Source organism: Oncorhynchus mykiss, chromosome 8 (genome assembly GCF_057628025.1).
Source record: "Oncorhynchus mykiss isolate SJ-2025 chromosome 8, ASM5762802v1, whole genome shotgun sequence".
NCBI classification, from domain to species: domain Eukaryota; kingdom Metazoa; phylum Chordata; class Actinopteri; order Salmoniformes; family Salmonidae; genus Oncorhynchus; species Oncorhynchus mykiss.
In genome coordinates, this window is record NC_143029.1 from 33,136,780 (window position 1) to 33,156,523 (window position 19,744).

General features: G+C 43.5%; 1 protein-coding gene and 1 long non-coding RNA gene across 31 annotated transcripts in view; one reads left to right on the top strand and one right to left on the bottom strand.

The window, feature by feature from the left end:
* Positions 1-48: 48 nt before the first annotated feature.
* myt1la (myelin transcription factor 1-like, a) overlaps positions 49-19,744 on the bottom strand; it is a 50,761-nt gene continuing 31,065 nt past the window's right edge. For 4 of the 29 annotated variants that reach the window (XM_090243233.1, XM_036985300.2, XM_090243232.1 and 1 more), the window contains 14 exons: positions 17,711-17,821; positions 17,152-17,378; positions 15,850-16,097; positions 13,303-13,536; positions 12,004-12,152; positions 11,817-11,885; positions 11,587-11,649; positions 10,142-10,240; positions 5,724-5,945; positions 5,479-5,570; positions 5,250-5,353; positions 4,840-4,983; positions 3,788-3,850; positions 49-2,982 (listed from right to left, as the gene is read on the bottom strand). In XM_090243233.1, coding sequence (XP_090099359.1) covers positions 2,842-2,982; positions 3,788-3,850; positions 4,840-4,983; positions 5,250-5,353; positions 5,479-5,570; positions 5,724-5,945; positions 10,142-10,240; positions 11,587-11,649; positions 11,817-11,885; positions 12,004-12,152; positions 13,303-13,536; positions 15,850-16,097; positions 17,152-17,378; positions 17,711-17,821 — 1,966 coding nt within the window. In that variant the 3' untranslated portion in view covers positions 49-2,841. Of the gene's footprint in view, positions 2,983-3,787; positions 3,851-4,839; positions 4,984-5,249; positions 5,354-5,478; positions 5,571-5,723; positions 5,946-10,141; positions 10,241-11,586; positions 11,650-11,816; positions 11,886-12,003; positions 12,153-13,302; positions 13,537-15,849; positions 16,098-17,151; positions 17,379-17,710; positions 17,822-19,744 lie in introns of those variants that run through there. The other 25 variants (XM_090243221.1, XM_090243220.1, XM_090243218.1 and 22 more) reach the window with 18 other exon arrangements.
* The window catches only part of LOC149981504 (uncharacterized), a 205,070-nt gene continuing 192,860 nt past the window's right edge, over positions 7,535-19,744 (top strand). Inside the window, exons 1-3 of one of the 2 annotated variants that reach the window (XR_016497761.1) lie at positions 7,535-7,673; positions 8,042-8,103; positions 8,524-8,645. This is a non-coding gene — a long non-coding RNA (uncharacterized LOC149981504). Of the gene's footprint in view, positions 7,674-8,041; positions 8,104-8,523; positions 8,646-19,744 lie in introns of those variants that run through there. The other variant, XR_016497760.1, reaches the window with a different exon arrangement.

Below are 19,744 nucleotides of genomic sequence, written 5' to 3' on the forward strand. Positions count from 1 at the left end.
CCTATTTTCATTCATATGTGAGGCAGTCATTTGAGGAAACAATACAAGTTAGTGTTGTAACACACGTTTTATTCAGAGTAAGAGATGTCAACACCAGCGTGATAAAAATCGTACAAACTTCACAATTTCAAATTAAATATCACAGCAACTTGTGATCTTAAACATACAAAATTAAAGAGCCACAAAAATCATGCCATGTGGTACCAAAATTAAGTTGGAAAGTTTGCAAGAGGGAGAGAGGACAGGGGAAAGGATAGAAGGAAATGAATGTTGTATAAAATCCTTTCATCAAAGCATTACTCAAAATAAATCGTAATTGTAGCAGTTTAATCAATAGATGAATTCACAAATATTCATATGAAAATTCTTCTGCACTCTAGCATGTGACATGTTAGTGTTCTCTATGTAAATAATCACAGATAACCTTTTTACATTTGTTATTACAATATGTACTGACTGTTGGTGAGTAGGACATTTGTGCTTAAAATTCCCATTTCCTTGGTATCAGTAAGAATAATTGACTGAAGAAAATAGTACAAGCTGTCGATCTATCTATAGCATTACTTTATTGGCAAAAAGCTGCAGACACAAAGCTTTAGACACAGGCATGTGGAGTCATATGGAATGTGGACCTCAAGTCTAGTAGGAGGTCCAAATAGATGCTTTGAAGTGTGAGATCAGGTCAATGACTAGCTAAGCCCATAGCACCCTCATGTTGACTACCAAGAAGGGATGTCTGAATTGAACTTGACTCACTCAGCTCTAAGTCTCGCGGCTGCATTTAGACAGGTGGCCCAATTATGATATTTCTTTCACTAATTTGTCGTTTGACCAATCAGATCAGTTCCGAAAAGATCTGGTGTGAAAAGATCTATGTGATTGGTCAAAAGACCAATTACTTGGAAAAAATATCAGAATTGGACCGCCTTTCTAAATGAAGTCCTAGGCTTCACTGTAGGCTACTTCCAAGGACAGTGCATCTTAGATACTGTTGCCATATACAGTCGTTTAAATTAAAATAATGATATCTAGTTATTGATATAATTGGGACATACTCCCCATGATGTGCATGCACAATAAACTGTATTAAGAACACACATATAATCCATTATTAGAGTCATCTTCAGCAAGTGCATGTCACATGGTTATGCCAATTTGTAAAGGAAATGTAATGATTCATTAGTAAATACTATGTAAGGGTAGATTTGTTGCAGTTGGCTGATGATTAAAAGGTTGTGGCATTATAGGGGGCTGACATTGACACTCACATTGCATTATAATGGTGTTTTTAAGTACTATGAAAACATTTACTGAGGGTGTCTCATAGAAAGGGATAGCAATTTCCTCATGAAATTGTCATCAATCATAGAAACGCTAGTAAATCGTGGACCACTATTAGCAGTATCACTTCCGTTATTCTTTGCTGTTATAATAGATATCAATAAAGTTTTTACCAATAGATTCATTTTTTTAGGACAGAATCAAAAAGCAATCTTTAGCTCGTGTCATGTTGTGTGGCTCAGACACATACTATGCATGATCGCAAAGACAGTGCAATAATATACTATGATAAATGGGGGACATTGACCCTGTAAGTCCAGCGCATCAATCAGCCTTTATAAAGATAACTTTTCTAGAAAACTTCTGAACCATCAATTTGACCCTTCAAGTACCTCTTTAAGTGTCAATAAAAACATCAAAACCAAGGTGTTCCTGTGCAAAATCGAACATGAGAGAACGAAACTCATAAACTCATCCATCTTTCATTTTGGAACTGATCGCCGCATGATGAATCCCGAAAACATGATTGTATTAAAAGATTTATACAAAACTTAATACATTTACATTTAGTAAAAAGATTTATCAGCTCAGCTAATTTTATTTATAAGAAATTGCATATACCCAAACGTTTGTTCTATATAGATTGCATCCCATATCTAAACAAGTGATTTAATCATTGTTATACCAATATTGCTGATAAGTTGTACCTACTAGCTATTCGATAAGATTTACGATTAAAATAAATGAGTAACGCTAGATTGTCTCCTACATTTCCCATAGCCATTGGTCCTCCCGCTCTGTGTTTGAAATGGAAATAGTTTAACAGCACATATTACTAAGACTTTTTTATTTATTTCTAACTTAATGAAGTACAGTCCATTCCAGATGATGGGAGTTGCACCACTTAGTTTCCGTCTCATGATGTTTGAAATTTGTCATATTTATACATAGTTTCTTCTCGTACTTTATTTAAACATAGACATTATTATTAGTCTCCACACAGACCACTGAAGACAAAGAGTTTTTTCAAACATTGTTACAAAAATCGATACATTTACATCCATTAAACAATCTTCACACCAAAGGTATTTTTTTGTTTTTGTATTCTATTAAATCACAAAAAGAAACGCTTATCTAAAAATGATTGCTCCTCACATTGCCCTCATCTGGCTCCCGACCCATGGGACTCAGTTTAGTCCTTTTTCTCAATAAGCGTTCAAATAATGAATGAAACAAGCTTACAATTAATAAATACATATACACAAAAATGTGCATACATTAGCAGCTATAAACAGTACATCGCGTTATATTAGGTCATATGAAAATGTACAAAACGTGTATGTTCTTTTAAACTTTTGCCATCGGGAACTATTTTTAAAGCAAGGCAAAAATATCATAACCATGGAGCTCAGAGCATAACATTGTAATAAAAGAAACATGATGGTAATTTACAGCAGCAAAAAAAAATCCTGATCCATTCTCTCTTTTGACCCTTTTTCGTCGCTTTAACATCATTTGATTTAGCCTCTGACAGTGCCTTTTTCGCGGGTAGATAGGCTACTACACTTGGATGCCTTGCACCGCTTGTTTGATGTTCTCCAATAGGGCCTTGTTCTCTGGACTCTGGTATTGGTCCTGATGGGTGTACATATCTGTCAAAGTATTCACATAACTATCAAAGTTTTGTTCATTCATTGGCTCCTGTGAGGGGAAAAAGACTCCAATGAGGAAAATGGCACATACGCAATCCGATTCAGTCGGGTTTCATATTGATGATCAATTCATTTTCTTTCAAAGAGAAGGGAAGGGAAGGGAAAGAGAAATTGTACAGGGAAGGACACTGACAGCTGCAAACATTGTAAGGACAGTATGGGCACGGGGGCTGTACTAAGTGTATACAATACTTCATCAATTTCATAAAATGTAACCATTTACATAGTCCTACGTACACTACAGTGGACCTAATGCAGCTCCAAAACATGCAAAGTCAGTGTAGATTGATTTTAGCAACTCATAGAAGGCATGATGGTTGATGCTTATCTTATGGAGACAAAATGATGACTGACATCACATAAATAAACTAATGTAATGTGTGCAGCGAGTGAGATGTAGGAGTTGTGGGAGCCATTTCTCAGATAGGTGCACACACTGTAACAGTAGCATGAGCAGACAGACAGACAGACAGACAGACAGACAGACAGACAGACAGACAGACATTGAATATGCAATAGCAGACTGAACCTACTCGCTTCCTTGACTGTGACTGTGTTATAACTGTGAAAATATGGCTCGTGGTGTTACTCCATCACGGCCACTTCCTTGTCAGCAACAAAATTCTTCTAAGAAGCCACAAAACGTCTCTCTAAATATGATCAAACCATTGAATCGTAGTATAACGCAGCAACATGTATGGAGTGTTCACGAGTATAGGAGGAAGACTTAAAGGGAGGAGATGATAGTGCAGAAGAAACGGATAATAATTAGACTATGAAAAGGAGTCTCTTACTCTGTGGGGCATCTGTAAACAGCAGCTATGTTTAACTGGGGCCTCTTTCTGTGGCATCGGTTTCTACAGGAAGAGGTGTGAAGAGAATAGAGATAGATATAATTCTATTAGCCTGCTGTACAAAAGGGAGCAAAATTCTAGCCTGGTCGCAGATATTTTTGTGCTCTCTTGCTAATAGTTATTTTCATGACGTTTGGCATAACAATGACTATAGCAGTTGGCTATAACACAAACAGAAATGGTTCCAGGCTAGCAAAATGCTTTATAACCCTAGTAAAACGTGATCCCCTCACATTAATGGTCAGACAACAGGGAGCCATATTCAGAGGGAAAGATCTCATTCATTACTAAGCAACTTTGGTGCCTTTTGAATCAAGCAATATCCAATCAGCCCTGTTCTTTCATACGCAAGAGCTGTAATTGGATACAGGCACATGACACGTCAAGGCAGCCATGATTTATTTATATAACAAAGCAGGGGTGTGTGTGTGTGTGTGGGGGGGGGGGTTATTAGATTAGATTATTAGTCTGTTACAGGAAGTGTTGTAGCACAGAAGCATATGAACTGCTGAGAAAACAAGTGACAAACAGAAAGCAGCAGATGAAACAACCCGACTGTGTCATTGCAGTCGGCCCTTGTGTTGCAATGATTTGTCAAGCACATAACAGGGTAAGAGATGTATTTTTCTTTACGAATTCTTGATGTGTTCTGTTTAAATGGCATCAACAAACAATCAATATTGTTTGTTCCAATTTGGTAGAATGAGTGGAATAAGCCACTACCATGATATGGCCATGTCTTGTTTTCACTCACGTTACGTTGATTAATTTACTCCAAATGGCCCTGGGTTTCAACACTTGCAATCATGGAACGTCAAATTGGCATGCTTTCAAGTGTGCCATCTATTATCTTTGACAACATAGCCTTTTTACCTAACCCCACGTCCCATTTCCCCATAAACCCGTTCTTGATTCCTATGGCATCTTAGTTCGACTTGATACAGTGCTTGTCCGACAGTAACTGTTGTAGGCTAAGTTGTGATGGTACTTACCATATGTGGGAGCTGGATATTCGCTAAGCTGTTGATGAGAGACTGGCTGAGGTTGGCTAGTTCGTGCAGTAGGGAATCATTCTGCTGCTCAATAACTTTGTTCTCCTCCTCTATGGACTTCAGGTTAGTCTCCATAGTGGTGATCTGGGAAAGGAGAGGCAGAAGTGCATGGAAGTTGATGAACCAGAGAGACTGACTGTTTGACAACTGACAACAGAGGGTTTTGTCTGACGACTGAGGGACTTCTTATGGATCCGTAAAAGTGTACTGCGCTAGGCGGGGGGGGGGGGGGGGGGGTGAGACATCAATTAATCCATCAACCTGTTTCAGAATTTGCCCAAAACTAGCATGACTGATTGCCTTATAATAATTAATGAATTAATCTCGATTAAGTAATGCATGAATCTTACTTGTGTCCTAAGTTTAATCATGTCTGATTCCACTTGATTGTTTGATTCGTTTAGATCTTTGATTTCTGTATCCAGCTGTTTAATGTCCTCATCATTTTCTATTCCTAGAAAAGGGGAAAAGGGGAAAAAGGGAAAATGCACTGTGGATTCAGCTTGAATATGTTTTGATAAAACCAGGAAGTGGCATAGTCAAGGGGCATTCTGACTGGCATTTGTGCCTGGTTATTACCTTTGCTTGCCCGTTGCTTGATCGTTAACATTTCTACCCCAGTCATTCTGGCTTTCTTCATGGCTGAGGTGGCACGGGGGCAACCAGAAAGACTGAGGAATAAAGGAATATACACTACTGGTGAATAAAATCATATGACTCCAACCCTGCTGGACTCAACCATAATTTACATTATTGATCCAGTACTTGGTTACATTTAGACACAGTTGCTCATCTACACCAGAGCCATGCAGAGCGCCACCCACCTCCGATGGGTCAGGAAGCTCCCGCTGACATGTCCTGATCCATCGCAGCCCGGGGTCGGGCACGACATGCCATCTGTCTTCCCGGACTTCCATGCAAACTGGGAGCCGTTGACGTAGCCATCCTTCTGCCGCTTGGCCGCCAGGGGGCAGCCCGACGCACTGCGGTGAGATGCGTATTTCCCCGTCACGTGACCCTGTCCGTCACAGCCTGGGACTGGACACCTGCGGAGAGAAGGGGTCACAAAGGTCAGTCAGGACACGACCTCGCTCTCCTCACTTGCAGCACACCTGTCCCTGGTAAATGTCATCCACACAATACAAAGACAACTAGAAAAAGATTAGCTACTCTAATGAAAACGGTCTCCGGTTAAAAGACATTTACCCGTGGTTCTACATTGTCCTTCAGAGTGACATTTGGGCTGATTAGAATTAGCACAGTGTGTCTGCGGGCCGCTCCACCCCGACAGTGGAGAGGTCAGTGTTAATTATGATTGCAATGTTAATGATGATGGTACATCCAGTGAACCTCGCAGGGATAGAGGTGGCAGCAACAGCTGTGCAGAGATTGGGAAGTGATTGGTGAAAGGACACATAGTTAACTTTAGTTGATTTGCGGCAAGTTCATATGCGCTTAACATTATCGCATTCCTTAAGTGGTGGAAAGGTAACCTTTAGTGTACTGTACCCACTAGGTGTACTACACTGGTTGTAGAGAATCTGAGGTGAAATGCATGACCATGACTTCAAGAGAATACAGATGTAGGATCTTAATTTGATCACTCTTTTGTTGCTGAGAATTTTCCTGCATGGCAGGAAATGCAAGCTTGCAGTGTATTCAAGGTTTAAAAAGGCTTCTACAGTTTGTACTTTTCACTTTAAAATGCCAGACTTGATTTGCCCTTGTCAAAAATGTATTAAATCCTACAAAAAATGTCCAATAATAATAATTCACATTTCCTGTTGCTGCGGGATTATTTTCCTGCTGTAGCAAACTGGCTCAAATTAAGATCCTACATCTGTATGTTGACAAACTGTCACGCCCTGACCTTAGAGAGCCTTTTTATGTCTCTATTTGGTTTGGTCAGTGTGTGATTTGGGTGGGCATTCTATGTTCTTTATTTCTAGGTTTTGTGTTTCTATGTTTTGGCCGGGTATGGTTCTCAATCAGGGACAGCTGTCTATCATTGTCTCTGATTGGGAATCATACTTAACCTCTTAGAGCTCTAGGGGCGCTATTTCATTTTTGGATAAAAAACGTTCCCGTTTTAAGCGCGATATTTTGTCACGAAAAGATGCTCGACTATGCATATTCTTGACAGTTTTGGAAAGAAAACACTCTGAAGTTTCAGAATCTGCAAAGATTTTGTCTGTAAGTGCCCCAGAACTCATTCTACAGGCGAAACCAAGATGATGCATCACCCAGGAATTAGCAGAATTTCTGAAGCTCTGTTTTCCATTCTCTCCTTATATGGCTGTGATTGTGCAACGAATGAGCCTACACTTTCTGTCGTTCGCCCAAGGTCTTAGCAGCATTGTGACGTATTTGTAGGCATATCATTGGAAGATTGGCCATAAGAGACTACATTTTCCAGAGGTCCGCCCGGTGTCCTTTGTCTAAATTTGTGCGTAATCTTCAGGTGCAGGCATTTTCTCCTGGGATTCAGGAGAGAAAGCATGTTTCCAAGAACGATGTATCAATGAAGAGATATGTGAAAAACACCTTGAGGATTGATTCTAAACAACGTCTGCCATGTTTTCAGTCGATATTATGGAGTTAATTTGGAAAAAAGTTTGCGTTTTGAGGACTGAATTTATGGATTTTTTTTGGTAGCCAAATGTGATGTATAAAACGGAGCTATTTCTAATACACAAGGAATCTTTTTGGAAAAACTGAGCATCTGCTATCTAACTGAGAGTATCCTCATTGAAAACATCAGAAGTTCTTCAAAGGTAAATGATTTTATTTGAAGGCTTTTATGTTTTTGTTAATGTTGCGTGCTGGATGCTAACGCTAATGCTAACGCTAAATGCTAACGCGAAATGCTAACTCTAGCTAGCTACTTTTACACAAATGATTGTTTTCCTATGGTTGAGAAGCATATTTTGAAAATCTGAGATGACAGTGTTGTTTACAAAAGGCTAAGCTTGAGAGATGGCATATTTATTTCATTTCATTTGCGATTTTCATAAATAGTTAACGTTGTGTTATGCTAATGAGCTTGCTGATAGATTTACACAATCCTGGATACAGGGGTTTTTTCATAGCTAAACGTGACGCAGAAAACGGAGCGATTTGTCCTAAACAAATAATCTTTCAGGAAAAACTGAACATTTGCTATCTGAGAGTCTCCTCAATGAAAACATCTGAAGTTCTTCAAAGGTAAATGATTTTTTTGAATGCTTTTCTGTTTTTTTGTGTAAATGTTGCCAGCTGAATGCTAATGCTAAATGCTACGTTAGCCATCAATACTGTTACACAAATGATTGTTTTGCAATGGTTGAGAAGCATATTTTGAAAATCTGAGATGACAGTGTTGTTAACAAAAGGCTAAGCTTGAGAGCTAGCATATTTATTTCATTTGATTTGCGATTTTCATGAATAGTTAACGTTGCGTTATGGTAATGAGCTTGAGTCTGTATTCACGAACCCGGATCCGGGATGGGGAGATCAGAAAGGTTAAGCAGCCTGTTTTTCCACCTTAGGTTGTGGGATGTTGTTTTTTGTTAGCTCTGCGTAGCCTACGGAATGTGACGTTCGTTGTTCTTTTGTTGTTTTGTTTGGTGTTCGGATTTAACAAAGAATCATGAACACGGACCACGCTGCACCTTGGTCCACTTCTTCCGATGGGCGTTACAGAACATCCCACCACAAACGGACCAAGCAGCATGGTAAGGAGGACTGGACATGGGAGGATATCATGGATGGCAAAGGATCCAGGACGTGGGAGGAGATCCTGGCCGGAAGGGATCACCTCCCATGGGAACAGGTGGAAGCAGCTAGGAAGGCGGAGGCAGATAGAAAAAGGGCCCAGCGTTACGAGGGGACACGGCTAGCACAGAAGCCAGAGAGGCAGCACACGGGGAGATTGGTGGAGTCAGGTTATAGACCTGAGCCAACTCCCCGTGCTTACCGTGGGTAGCTTGGTACTGGTCAGGCTCCGTGTTATGCGGTGGAGTGCACGGTGTCTCCAGTGCTCGTTCACAGCCCGGTGCGCTATATCCCAGCTCCCCGCATCGGCCGGGCTAGAGTGGGCATCCAGCCAGGACGGATGGTGCCGGTTCAGCACTCCTGGCCTCCAGTGCGTCTCTACGGCCCAGGATATCCTGCGCCGGCTCTGTGCACTATGTCTCCGGTGCGTATCCACAGCCCAGTACGTCCTGTGCCAGCACCCCGCAATTGCCGGGCTAGGGTGAGCATCCAGCCAGGAAGGGAGGTGCCAGCTCTACGCTCCAGACCTCCAGTGCGCCTCCTCGGCCCAGTATATCCTGCGCCGGCTCTACGCACAGTGTATCCGGTGCCTACTCCACGGACCAGGCCTCCTGTGTGTCTCCCCAGCCTGGTGAGTCCTGTACCTGCTGCAAGAAGCCTCCAGTGATGATCCATGGCACGAAGCCTCCAGTGATGATAAATGGCACGAAGCCTCCAGTGATGATCCATGGCACGAAGCCTCCAGTGATGATCCATGGCACGAAGCCTCCGACGACGGCCTCCAGTCCGGAGCCTCCAGCGATGGCTTCCAGTCTGGGGCCGGCAGCGAGGGTCCCCAGTCCGGGGCCGGCAGCGAGGGTCCCCAGTCCGGGGCTGGCAGCGAGGGTCCCCAGTCCAGGGCCCGCAATGAGGGTCCTCAGTCCGGGACCCGCAACGAGGGTCCCCAGTCTGGGGTCAGAGGCGGGGGTCCCCGCACCAGAGGCGCCACCAAAGTGGGGTGAGCCAGAGGTGGAGCGGGGTCTACGTCCCGTACCAGACCCGCCACCGCGGATAGATGCCCACCTGGACCCTCCCCTATAGGTTCGGGGGGGGGGGGGGGGGGGTACTGTCATGCCCAGACCTTAGAGAGCCTTTTGATGTCTTTTGGTCAGGGTGTGATTTGGGTGGGCATTCTATGTTCTTTATTTCTAGGTTTTGTGTTTCTATGTTTTGGCCGGGTATGGTTCTCAATCAGGGACAGCTGTCTATCGTTGTCTCTGATTTGGAATCATACTTAGGCAGCCTGTTTTGCCACCTTAGGTTCTGGGATGTTGTTTTTTGTTAGCTCTGCGTGGCCTACGGATCGTGACATTCTTTTGTTGTTTTGTTTGGTGTTCAGATTTAATAAAGAATCATGAACACGTACCACGCTGCACCTTGGTCCACTTCTTCCGACGGGCGTTACACAAACTCACCAAGATACTATACTGCTATCCGTTCCAACCCTCACCTAATTGGCTCCTGGTCGTCCTTGTCCTCCTTGCTGTGCAGTATCTTGATCCCGCTCTTCTTCGCCCGTGGACAGCCTGACAGACTAGAGGGGAAAGGTCTTGTGCAGTTCACTACCATCTTAAGAGTATGAGTACAACATCAGCACATTTGCAGTTCATCAAAAGACAAATAACATCTCAGAATGATAGCTCTGTAAAGTTGGTATCAGATGGTTTCAAGAGAAGCCATGTAACCTATACACTACTGTTCAAAAGTTCGGGGTCACTTAAAAATGTCCTTGTTTTTGAAAGCACATTTTGTCCATTCAAATAACATAAAATGAATCAGAAATACAGTGTAGACATTGTTAATGTTGTAAATGACTATTGTAATTGGAAACGGCTGATGTTCTTTTCAATGGAATATCTACATAGGGGTACATAGGCCCATTATCAGCAACCATCACTCCTGTGTTCCAATGGCACGTTGTGTTAGCTAATCCATGTTTATCATTTTAAAAGGCTAATTGATCATTAGAAAACCCTTTTGCAATTATGTTAGCACAGCTGAAAACTGTTGTCCTGATTAAAGAAGCAATACAAATTACCTTCTTTAGACTAGTTGAGTATCTGGAGCATCAGCATTTGTTGGTTTGATTACAGGCTCAAAACTTTCTTCTGAAACTTGTCAGTCTATTCTTGTTCGGAGAAATGAAGGCTATTCCATGTGATAAATTGCCAAGAAACTGAAGATCTCGTACAACGCTGTGTACTACTCCCTTCACAGAACACCGCAAACGGGCTCTAACCAGAATAGAAAGAGGAGTGGGAGGCCCCGGTGCACAACTGAGCAAGATGACAAGTACATTAGAGTGTCTAGTTTGAGAAACAGAAGCCTGACAAGTCCTCAACTGGTAGGTTCATTAAATAGTACCCGCAAAACACCAGTCTCAACGTCAACAGTGAAGAGGCGACTCCAGGATGCTGGCCTCCATTGTCTTACTCCTTTTGCTCATCTTAATCTTTTCTTTTTATTGGCCAGTCTAAGATATGGCTTTTTCTTTGCAACTCTGCCTAATAGGCCAGTATCCTGGAGTCGCCTCTTCACTGTTGACGTTGAGACGGGTGTTTTTCGGGTGCTATTTAATGAAGCTGCCAGTTGAGGACTTGTGAGGCATCTGTTTCTCAAACTAGTGCTTTTCTTTCAAAAACAAGGACATTTCTAAGTGACCCTACACTTTTGAATGGTAGTGTACATGCATATACGGTAACAAATGACTATCAGAGCTCAGTGAAACTGAAAACAGAGAAGTCTAAACAATCCATACAACTGTCAAGTATGCACTACAAAATAGGTCATATACTGTATATTTATCTATGCATCACTGTCTTCTACAATCTGAAATGTCAGGGGCTGCTGAATACCCTGCGTGGCTTTTTGTCATTATGATGGGTTGCAAGCTACCTCCTGTGCGAGGCGTAGTTCCCAGTGATGTGTCCAGACCCGTCACATGCCGGAGTGGGACACCTGGGACAGAGGGGACAAGGAGAGTGACTACAGGGTACTGGGTAATACCAAAGCTGACAGCGTCAACACTTATCAGGCTATTGGTCTGCTAGGCTATGTAAAGACTAAAATATAGAATGCACAATTGTCTCTGTCGGAGGCACTGGCGAAATAGGGGTTATGCTTACTTGAGGTCTTGGGCATTGGTTGTCATCATACTGCGGATGCTTTTGTCAGCTAACTGGCAGTTTGAGAGACTAGAGAACACACAGACATACAATGACAACAGCAGATGTGGAAAATGGTCACTGGGTAAAGCGGGTATAATGAATGTCAAGTAGTAAAAAGGGGATGACAAAATAAGCTTGGTCTTACGTGATGAGTTCCTTCTTGCCCTCCTTGCAGGCGGAGTACTTGTGTTTGGGGCTGGGCATGGTCACGTCCCCTCCATAGTGCTGCTCATCCAGAAGGTCCTGGAACGGGTCCAGGTCATCGACCTGGTGGAGGGATGAAAAAAAGGAAGACTACATCATGTCATCATGTAGCCTATGACCATAACATTGGCATATTCACACATCCTACATTTTTTTCAATCAGCACACGATTACAATTCATACTCATATTCACATCCCACACATCTCACATCCCATTTTTTTCAATCAGCACACGATTACAATTCATACTCATATTCACATCCCACACATCTCACATCCCATTTTTTTCAAATACTTTCAAATACTCAGCAAGATCCAATTTTTTGGTATCAAGCAATCCTGAAGAAACCCTCTCCCCTCACTCTCAATGCTCAATGCTCATGCCCCCTCTGAAAATGTTTCACCCATGTCTTATTAGCAAGCCCAATTACCCCTTTTTTCTCCCCAATTTCGTGGTATCCAATTGTTGTAGTAGCTACTATCTTGTCTCATTGCTACAACTCCCGTACGGGCTCGGGAGAGACTGCACCTGGCAACCTTGGCTAGCGCGCACTGCGCCCGGCCTGCCACAGGAGTCGCTGGTGCGAGATGAGACAAGGAGATCCCTACCGACCAATCCCTCCCTAACCCGGACGATGCTAGGCCAATTGTGTGTCACCCCACGGACCTCCCGGTCGCGGCCGGTTACGACAGAGCCTGGGCGCGAACCCAGGGACTCTGATGGCACAGCTGGCGCTGCAGTACAGTGCCCTTAACCACTGCGCCACCCGGGAGGCCTCAAATGTATTTCCTTGATTCCACTTCTCCTCTTTCCTTTCCACCTTCTCAGAGGGGAGGAACCTCAGATCTTCTGCTCCAATGTGCTTTGGGAAGGAGACGATGAGGGAGGATGTGAGGTATCAAGGAAAACAATTGAGATTCACTCATTGAGTCAATGCAGTACCGGTAGCATCAACTAGATGTCAGTAAAAGACTATCAGTGGATACTGGATACCCCCCCCCCCCAAATCAAATCACCATTACCTGTGTGCTGCCGGTCTATGGCTCATTAAGGAATATTGAACACTCGCAGAGAGTAAAATATTTTCTGGATAAGCCACCTTTGAATTGTGCTTCCACTGCAAGAGACCATTGGAGTATAATAGAGGACTATTCTGTTCAATAGATAAAAAATTTGAACATAAAAAAACACATTACCCCATAACTACATTACCCATAATGCTGCGGCCCTTCCCCATACCTCTTTGTGATCGTCGTCAGTGATGCGCTTGATCTTGGTGTAGTCCACGGGCAGGTCCCAGCAGTCGGCCTCACTCATCTGGTAGCAGCGGCTGCTGTTGAGCAGGGCCTGCCGCTGGGGGGACATGGGCTGCAGGGGCGTCAGCACCGTGCCACTCCCCTCAGGACCCCCAGGCTGCCCACGGCTCACACTCAGGTCCAGGGTACTGTTGTCATCTACGTCCCCATCAGGACTCTGTCAGAGAGAGGGAGATGGAGGGAGGGAGGGAGGGAGGGATGAAGAGAGAAGGGGGGAGAGGGAGGTAAATAGAATGAAAGAAAGATGAGAAGGTGAAGAGAGAAGGAGGAGCCCGATAAGGAGATTGTAGGAGGTAAAGAGGAGAGAGAGAGAATGAGAGAGAGAATGGAGAGGGTTGATAGAGGGAGAGAAGCAGAGAGAGAAAGCGAGGGAGAGAATAATTACTCCTCCTCTTTGGCCCACTCTGCAGCCCGCACTGTGGTGGAGAGGAGATTAATGTACAACACAGGGAATATCCCCGCGGCGCTCTGATGATGATGATGATGATGATGATGACGACGATGGTGCACACAGAGACAGACTGCGCCAGAGCAAGACCATGTCCTCACAGAGAGGTCACTCTCTCTTGCCTCTGCACAGGGGGCATGATTACTAGAAAGAGACCGAGAGAGGGAGTGTGAGAGCGAGAGAGAGAGAGAGAGTGGCAACTGAAATGCTCATTGATCCATTCCAGGCTGTCTTAAAAAGCCAAGGGCTCCAGTCCACCGCGCCCAATGCATCTCTTTGTCTCACAGTGTTAGATACTATACTGCTCTCATGGCTGTGCTTGCCCTGCACCGGGGCTCTAAATTAAAAATATATATTGGTAGCACCGGTGCACCATTGGTAGCATAACATCTAATTTAGGAGCACCAGAAAATATGGTTTTATTGTATCTACTGAGATATAGCCTATGTGAATTCTAGTTACTTCTGAAGCACATGTTGTGCCCTAGAATTTAAAAACAAATGTAACCATGTAAATACATTTGTTGATATAAAGAAAGCAAAAATGTTGTCATTTGTGGAGTATTAGGTTTCTACATTGTGTAAAAGCACTATTTTCCTATTGAGATGCATTGCATTGAATATTGTGCACTGTCTCTTTAAGAATGTCAAGTTTGTGACAATGACATGCAAGATATCTGACATGTATTCATTGCTATGACCATTGATCTCCTCAAGAAGCTATCCCTTTTCCTTTCTTTCTGTGTCCCCAAATGTTTGCATATACTGGTAAAGTTACCAGGTTGTCAGCTAGCTATTTAATGAGGTAACAAACATGATTGAACAAGGTGTAAAACAAATGCCGGCCCACAAGTAGTTTTAGAATGGCCCACGACATGATTTGTAAATGTAAAAAATATATATACTGTATATATATATATATACTGTATATATTTAGGATAATTTCTTTTGCAGAGTGATCCCAAATTAAAACTCCTGGTCAAACAGCATATTTTGCCAAATTGGTCGCTCTTTAGCGCAGGCTGTACCCCATAATGTAATGAATGTGCCACACACAGAATCACAGGACGCCAGACCAGACTGCGTTATTCTGTAATAAGCAAAGCAGCAAAGCCTAAATGATATGGCATAGAAAAGCATCTGACACCTAACCTTGTGGAGGAGGCCTCTGACTCATTGTTGACTGAATCAGACAAGGGCCCACTTTTCACTAGAATTGACTCAGGGTGGCAGTAAGGAAGATATAATATCCCCTATTTTGTCAGAGATACAATGCAAATGTGGTCTGATAGATTGAAAGAGCAATAAAGAAAGCAGGAATAGACTGAAAGGCAGAAAGATAAGAGAAATAAATAGACTGAAAGGGAGAAAGATAAGGGGAAATAAATAGACTGAAAGGGAGAAAGATAAGGGGAAATAAATAGACTGAAAGGCAGAAAGATAGGGGAAATAAATAGACTGAAAGGCAGAAAGATAGGGGAAATAAATAGACTGAAAGGCAGAAAGATAGGGGAAATAAATAGACTGAAAGGGAGAAAGATAGGGGAAATAAATAGACTGAAAGGCAGAAAGATAGGGGAAATAAATAGACTGAAAGGCAGAAAGATAGGGGAAATAAATAGACTGAAAGGCAGAAAGATAGGGGAAATAAATAGACTGAAAGGCAGAAAGATAGGGGAAATAAATAGACTGAAAGGCAGAAAGATAAGGGAAATAAATAGACTGAAAGGGAGAAAGATAGGGGAAATAAATAGACTGAAAGAGAGGAAGATGGGGTGGAGAAAGAGAGCGAGAGCAGTGAGGGAGAAAGAGGGCAGAAAGACAGTGAGAGAAGGGAAGAAAGGCTCAGAGAAAGAGAGAGTGAGATAAAGAGAGAGAAGGGATGTTGGACAGAGAGAGAGAGAGAGAGAGAGAGAGAGAGAGAGAGAAAAAAAAGCAAGAGAGAGCTACGCAACGCCCCAGAGGCGGAGCTGGAGCCTGCCGGGTGAGTGTGAGCATGAGTCTGGGGCGTAGTCCTCCCTACCTGGGAGAGGAGGTCCTGGGGCTTGCCTCCCAGGCCGTGGGGCATCTCCCTGCAGCGCGTGGACAGGTTGAGGATGGCCGTGGCGGCCATGTGGGCAGCCTCCATGTCGTGTGTGTAGTCGAAGCTGCTTTTGCTGCAGGTGCTGCTGGCGCTGCTGCCGCCCCCTCCCCCTCCGCAGCTCAGACTGCTGCTGCTGGGAGCGTAGCTGCTCGTTGTGCTGCTGGCTGGGCTCTTACAGTAGCGCTTGGCTGCAGGGAGGGAGCACACCATACAGATCATACACAGACATATAGACACACATACGGTATACACATACAGTGCAGCCATCAGGGACAGGACATCATCCATGCACACACACACCCACACACACATACAGTACATAGATAAAGTCCCACACACACATACAGTACATAGATAAAGTCCCACACAATGATGCCTAAGGCCAGATTTTGGCCCCGCAAATTTATAAAAATTCAGAGATGTATAAAAAGACATGAAATATAGAAAAATGTAAAGAATATATATATATATATATATATATATATATATATATATATATATACATTCTGTATATATAGATATAGATAGAAAGGTAGGTAGATAGATCATTTCTAACACCTACAGAGAATTCTTCCAGTGGATGGTTTGCTCCACGGTGAATGCTGTGTCAGAGCAAATGATTGTGCTCTTGGTTGGAGAACGAGGCGAGGGAGACAGAGATGGAGAGCGCGAGGAGAGTGCTAGGAGGGAGAGAGAGAGAGAGCGCGAGCGAGAGGGATGGGAGCGGTGAATACGGGCTTCACAGTAAGGGTTTGTAGGCAGCAGAGTGTGTGAGCGAGCCGGGGGAAACCAGAAACCTGCCCTAAAAGCATCTCCACGCTACAGGGAGAGAAAAACCTTGCATCCAGCAACTTGAAAATGCATCAGGGCCAAAGAAATGGGTGGTGTTCTATACTTATCTCCAATCCGGATTGGAGTTGTTCCATCTAATATGAACTATGCCGTGCAGTATCAAATTGATGGAAATGAAATATAGCCTCAAAAATTGGGCTTTAGGAATACACATTTCAATCGTTTCTTTGCATTGTATATGTGTTGCATAGAGTTATTCAACACATTTACCCCATTGTCTTAGCAGTGATCTAGAACCTGGGAGTAATGTTTGTGTTCCTGCCTGGGTTTGTGCATGTGTGTGTGCGCGCCTGCAATGCACGTGCCAACATGCGTGCTTGCATGTGTGTGTGTGTGTGTGTGTGTGTGTGTGTGTGCATGCGTGAGAGTGCATAGGCAGTCATTCCCTACCGTCATATCCCTTAGACGAGAAGTCCCGTCCTTGGGGCTTGGGGACCAGGCCTCTCTTCCCCCCACCGTAGATGTGTTGCTGGCTGTCGTAGCCTTGGCCGTAGTCGAAGCTGGTCTTGGAGTACTTCTCCAGCTCCTTGGCCAGATTGGAGCGCGGCGTGCTGGTGGAGACGTTATTTTTGTAACCGTACTGTGGGATCTCCAGCTGTTTCACAAAGCACATTGGCCTGGAAGATAACCATGGACAGGGGGGCCGTGTTTGTGTACACGCGGTGAGAGCGGTCTGACTGTCTGACTGCATGGTGTACGTCCTCACTGAACCACTAGGGGGACTTCATTTGTAAGAGCAAAATCATGAGAGCTACTACGGTTGGCTATGTCCTGTCTATTGTATGTACAATGTACATGATGTTACCGTATGTTCTCCCTTTCTACGTCTATATGAGGTATGAGAGATTGATGCAGGTCAGAGGTTACATTCACGGCTACCAGGAATGCACTGGGATGAGCGGGAAGGCTGGGAGAGTGGTGGTCATGTGATGAGGGTGTGAGTGAGTACCTCAGCACACGGTCTGAAGCCTGGTTGGACTTGGGGCCCCCGTCACATGGGATGTGCTTCTCCTGGACTTTAACCATCTTCTCTGCAGCAGCGATGGGGCACCCCGAGAGACTGTAACAGCATTCACAAAACAGAGTGAGGCCTAATTGGCCAGAGCACACACATACATGCACACGAATGCATGTACGTACGCAAGCAAGCACACACACACACACACACACACACACACACACACACACACACACACACACACACACACACACACACACACACACACACACACACACACACATCACTTGCACAGACATGTACCCCCCCACACACCTACACAGTCTGCCTCACCGATAACAGACACATCCAGTCAATCAGCTAAATTTGGCTTTGATTTAAACAGAATTACAAATGTCCTGCTATATGATGGGGCCCCACGTATGAATTATGTATTTTCTATGGCCTAGTTCTTAATTGCAAAGCCGGAGCTTTGCAGATACATGTTATTGGCTGCCTGGGTACTGGCTGCTGAGCTTAGCTATATACCTCAGTCTTTTCAGGCATTCTGTGTAGGCACATTGGGGAGAACTAATTCACCACAATGCCAGCTACTGTACAGCCTCATATCTTCCCCTATCAACTCTCCCCCTCTTGCTTCCTCATCCTCTATTTTCTCCTCGTTTTATTCCCCTTTCTCCCTCACATTTGCACTTCTTACAGTATATGAGAGTATTTTTTCAAACGAACCTGGACTCAGTGGTAGACGTAACATAGTAAATGTAAATCTGGGACACTGATATGTTAAGTTTTGAATGGTATGTATTATTTAGTGGATGCCCATCATCCTTTTGTATGATATGTTACGGATTCCAATTGGTACAATATGTTAAGAATTGCAATTTGTCCATTATGTTACGAATTTGCTAAACATTTAATGTTACAAATTCCAATTTGTTGTGGCTAACGTTAGCTATGTGGCTAATGCTATCATTATCTAGGTGCTAATGTTAGCTGGCTAAAGTTTAGGGGTAAAAGTTAGGTTTAAGGTTAAGGTTAGGGTTAAGGTTAGGATTTAGGTTAACGGGTAAAGGTTAGGGTTAGTGAAAGGGTTAGCTAACATGCTAAGTAGTTGCAAACTAGCTAAAAAGTAGTAAGTAATTGCAAAGTAGCTAATTAGCTACAATGCTAAAGTTATCTGTGATCAGAATTGAACACGCAACCTTTGGGTTGCTAGACATTTGCATTATACACCCACCCAACCGGCACGACCAACCATCCTACTATAGTTTTTGCCTTAAATAACCTTCTGTCTTATGTAACCATACCACATGTAACATATCATACTAATTTGATTTGATTTATGTTTACTATGTTACGTCTAGTTTATGAGACCAGGCTGTTCATACACATACAAATCAGTCGTTCTCACAAACAAACCGTCGCTGCTTTTGTGTGTGAGACAAATGTGGTGCCGGGGGCCTCTCCTAATCATTTCATATCCATGAGTGAAATAAAAATGTTATACGGCCAGCCCCGTAACACACACACACACACACGCACACACGCACACACGCACACTCGCATACAGGCGCGCACATTTCAAAGTGTTAGAGAAATCTGTGAGGACCATGTGACAACCTGACAGAAGGACTGCTGTCAGTATCATAGTTTCCATGACAACAGCGAGGAGGAGAGAAACGACAGACACAAAAGCTATACATCTCCATTTTTTTTCTCCATTTTGTTATGCACTGCTCCCCAATCCTACTAATGACGACACAGTGTGTGTGTGTGCCAGTCCCACAAGATGTGTTCTATATAACATGGCCTACAGCAACTGCGGGTGGAGAGGGAGGTGTGTGTTTGTGTGCGTGCTTGTGTGTGTGTGTGTGCATTGTGTATTCATAGTGTATGCCTTGTGTGTGATTTTGTCTGCGTACCTACAGAATGTACAGTGCCTTTAGAATGTATTCACACCCCTTTTTCCACGTTTTGTGGTGCTACAGACTGAATAAAAAAATATATAAAATTTCACTGGCCTAC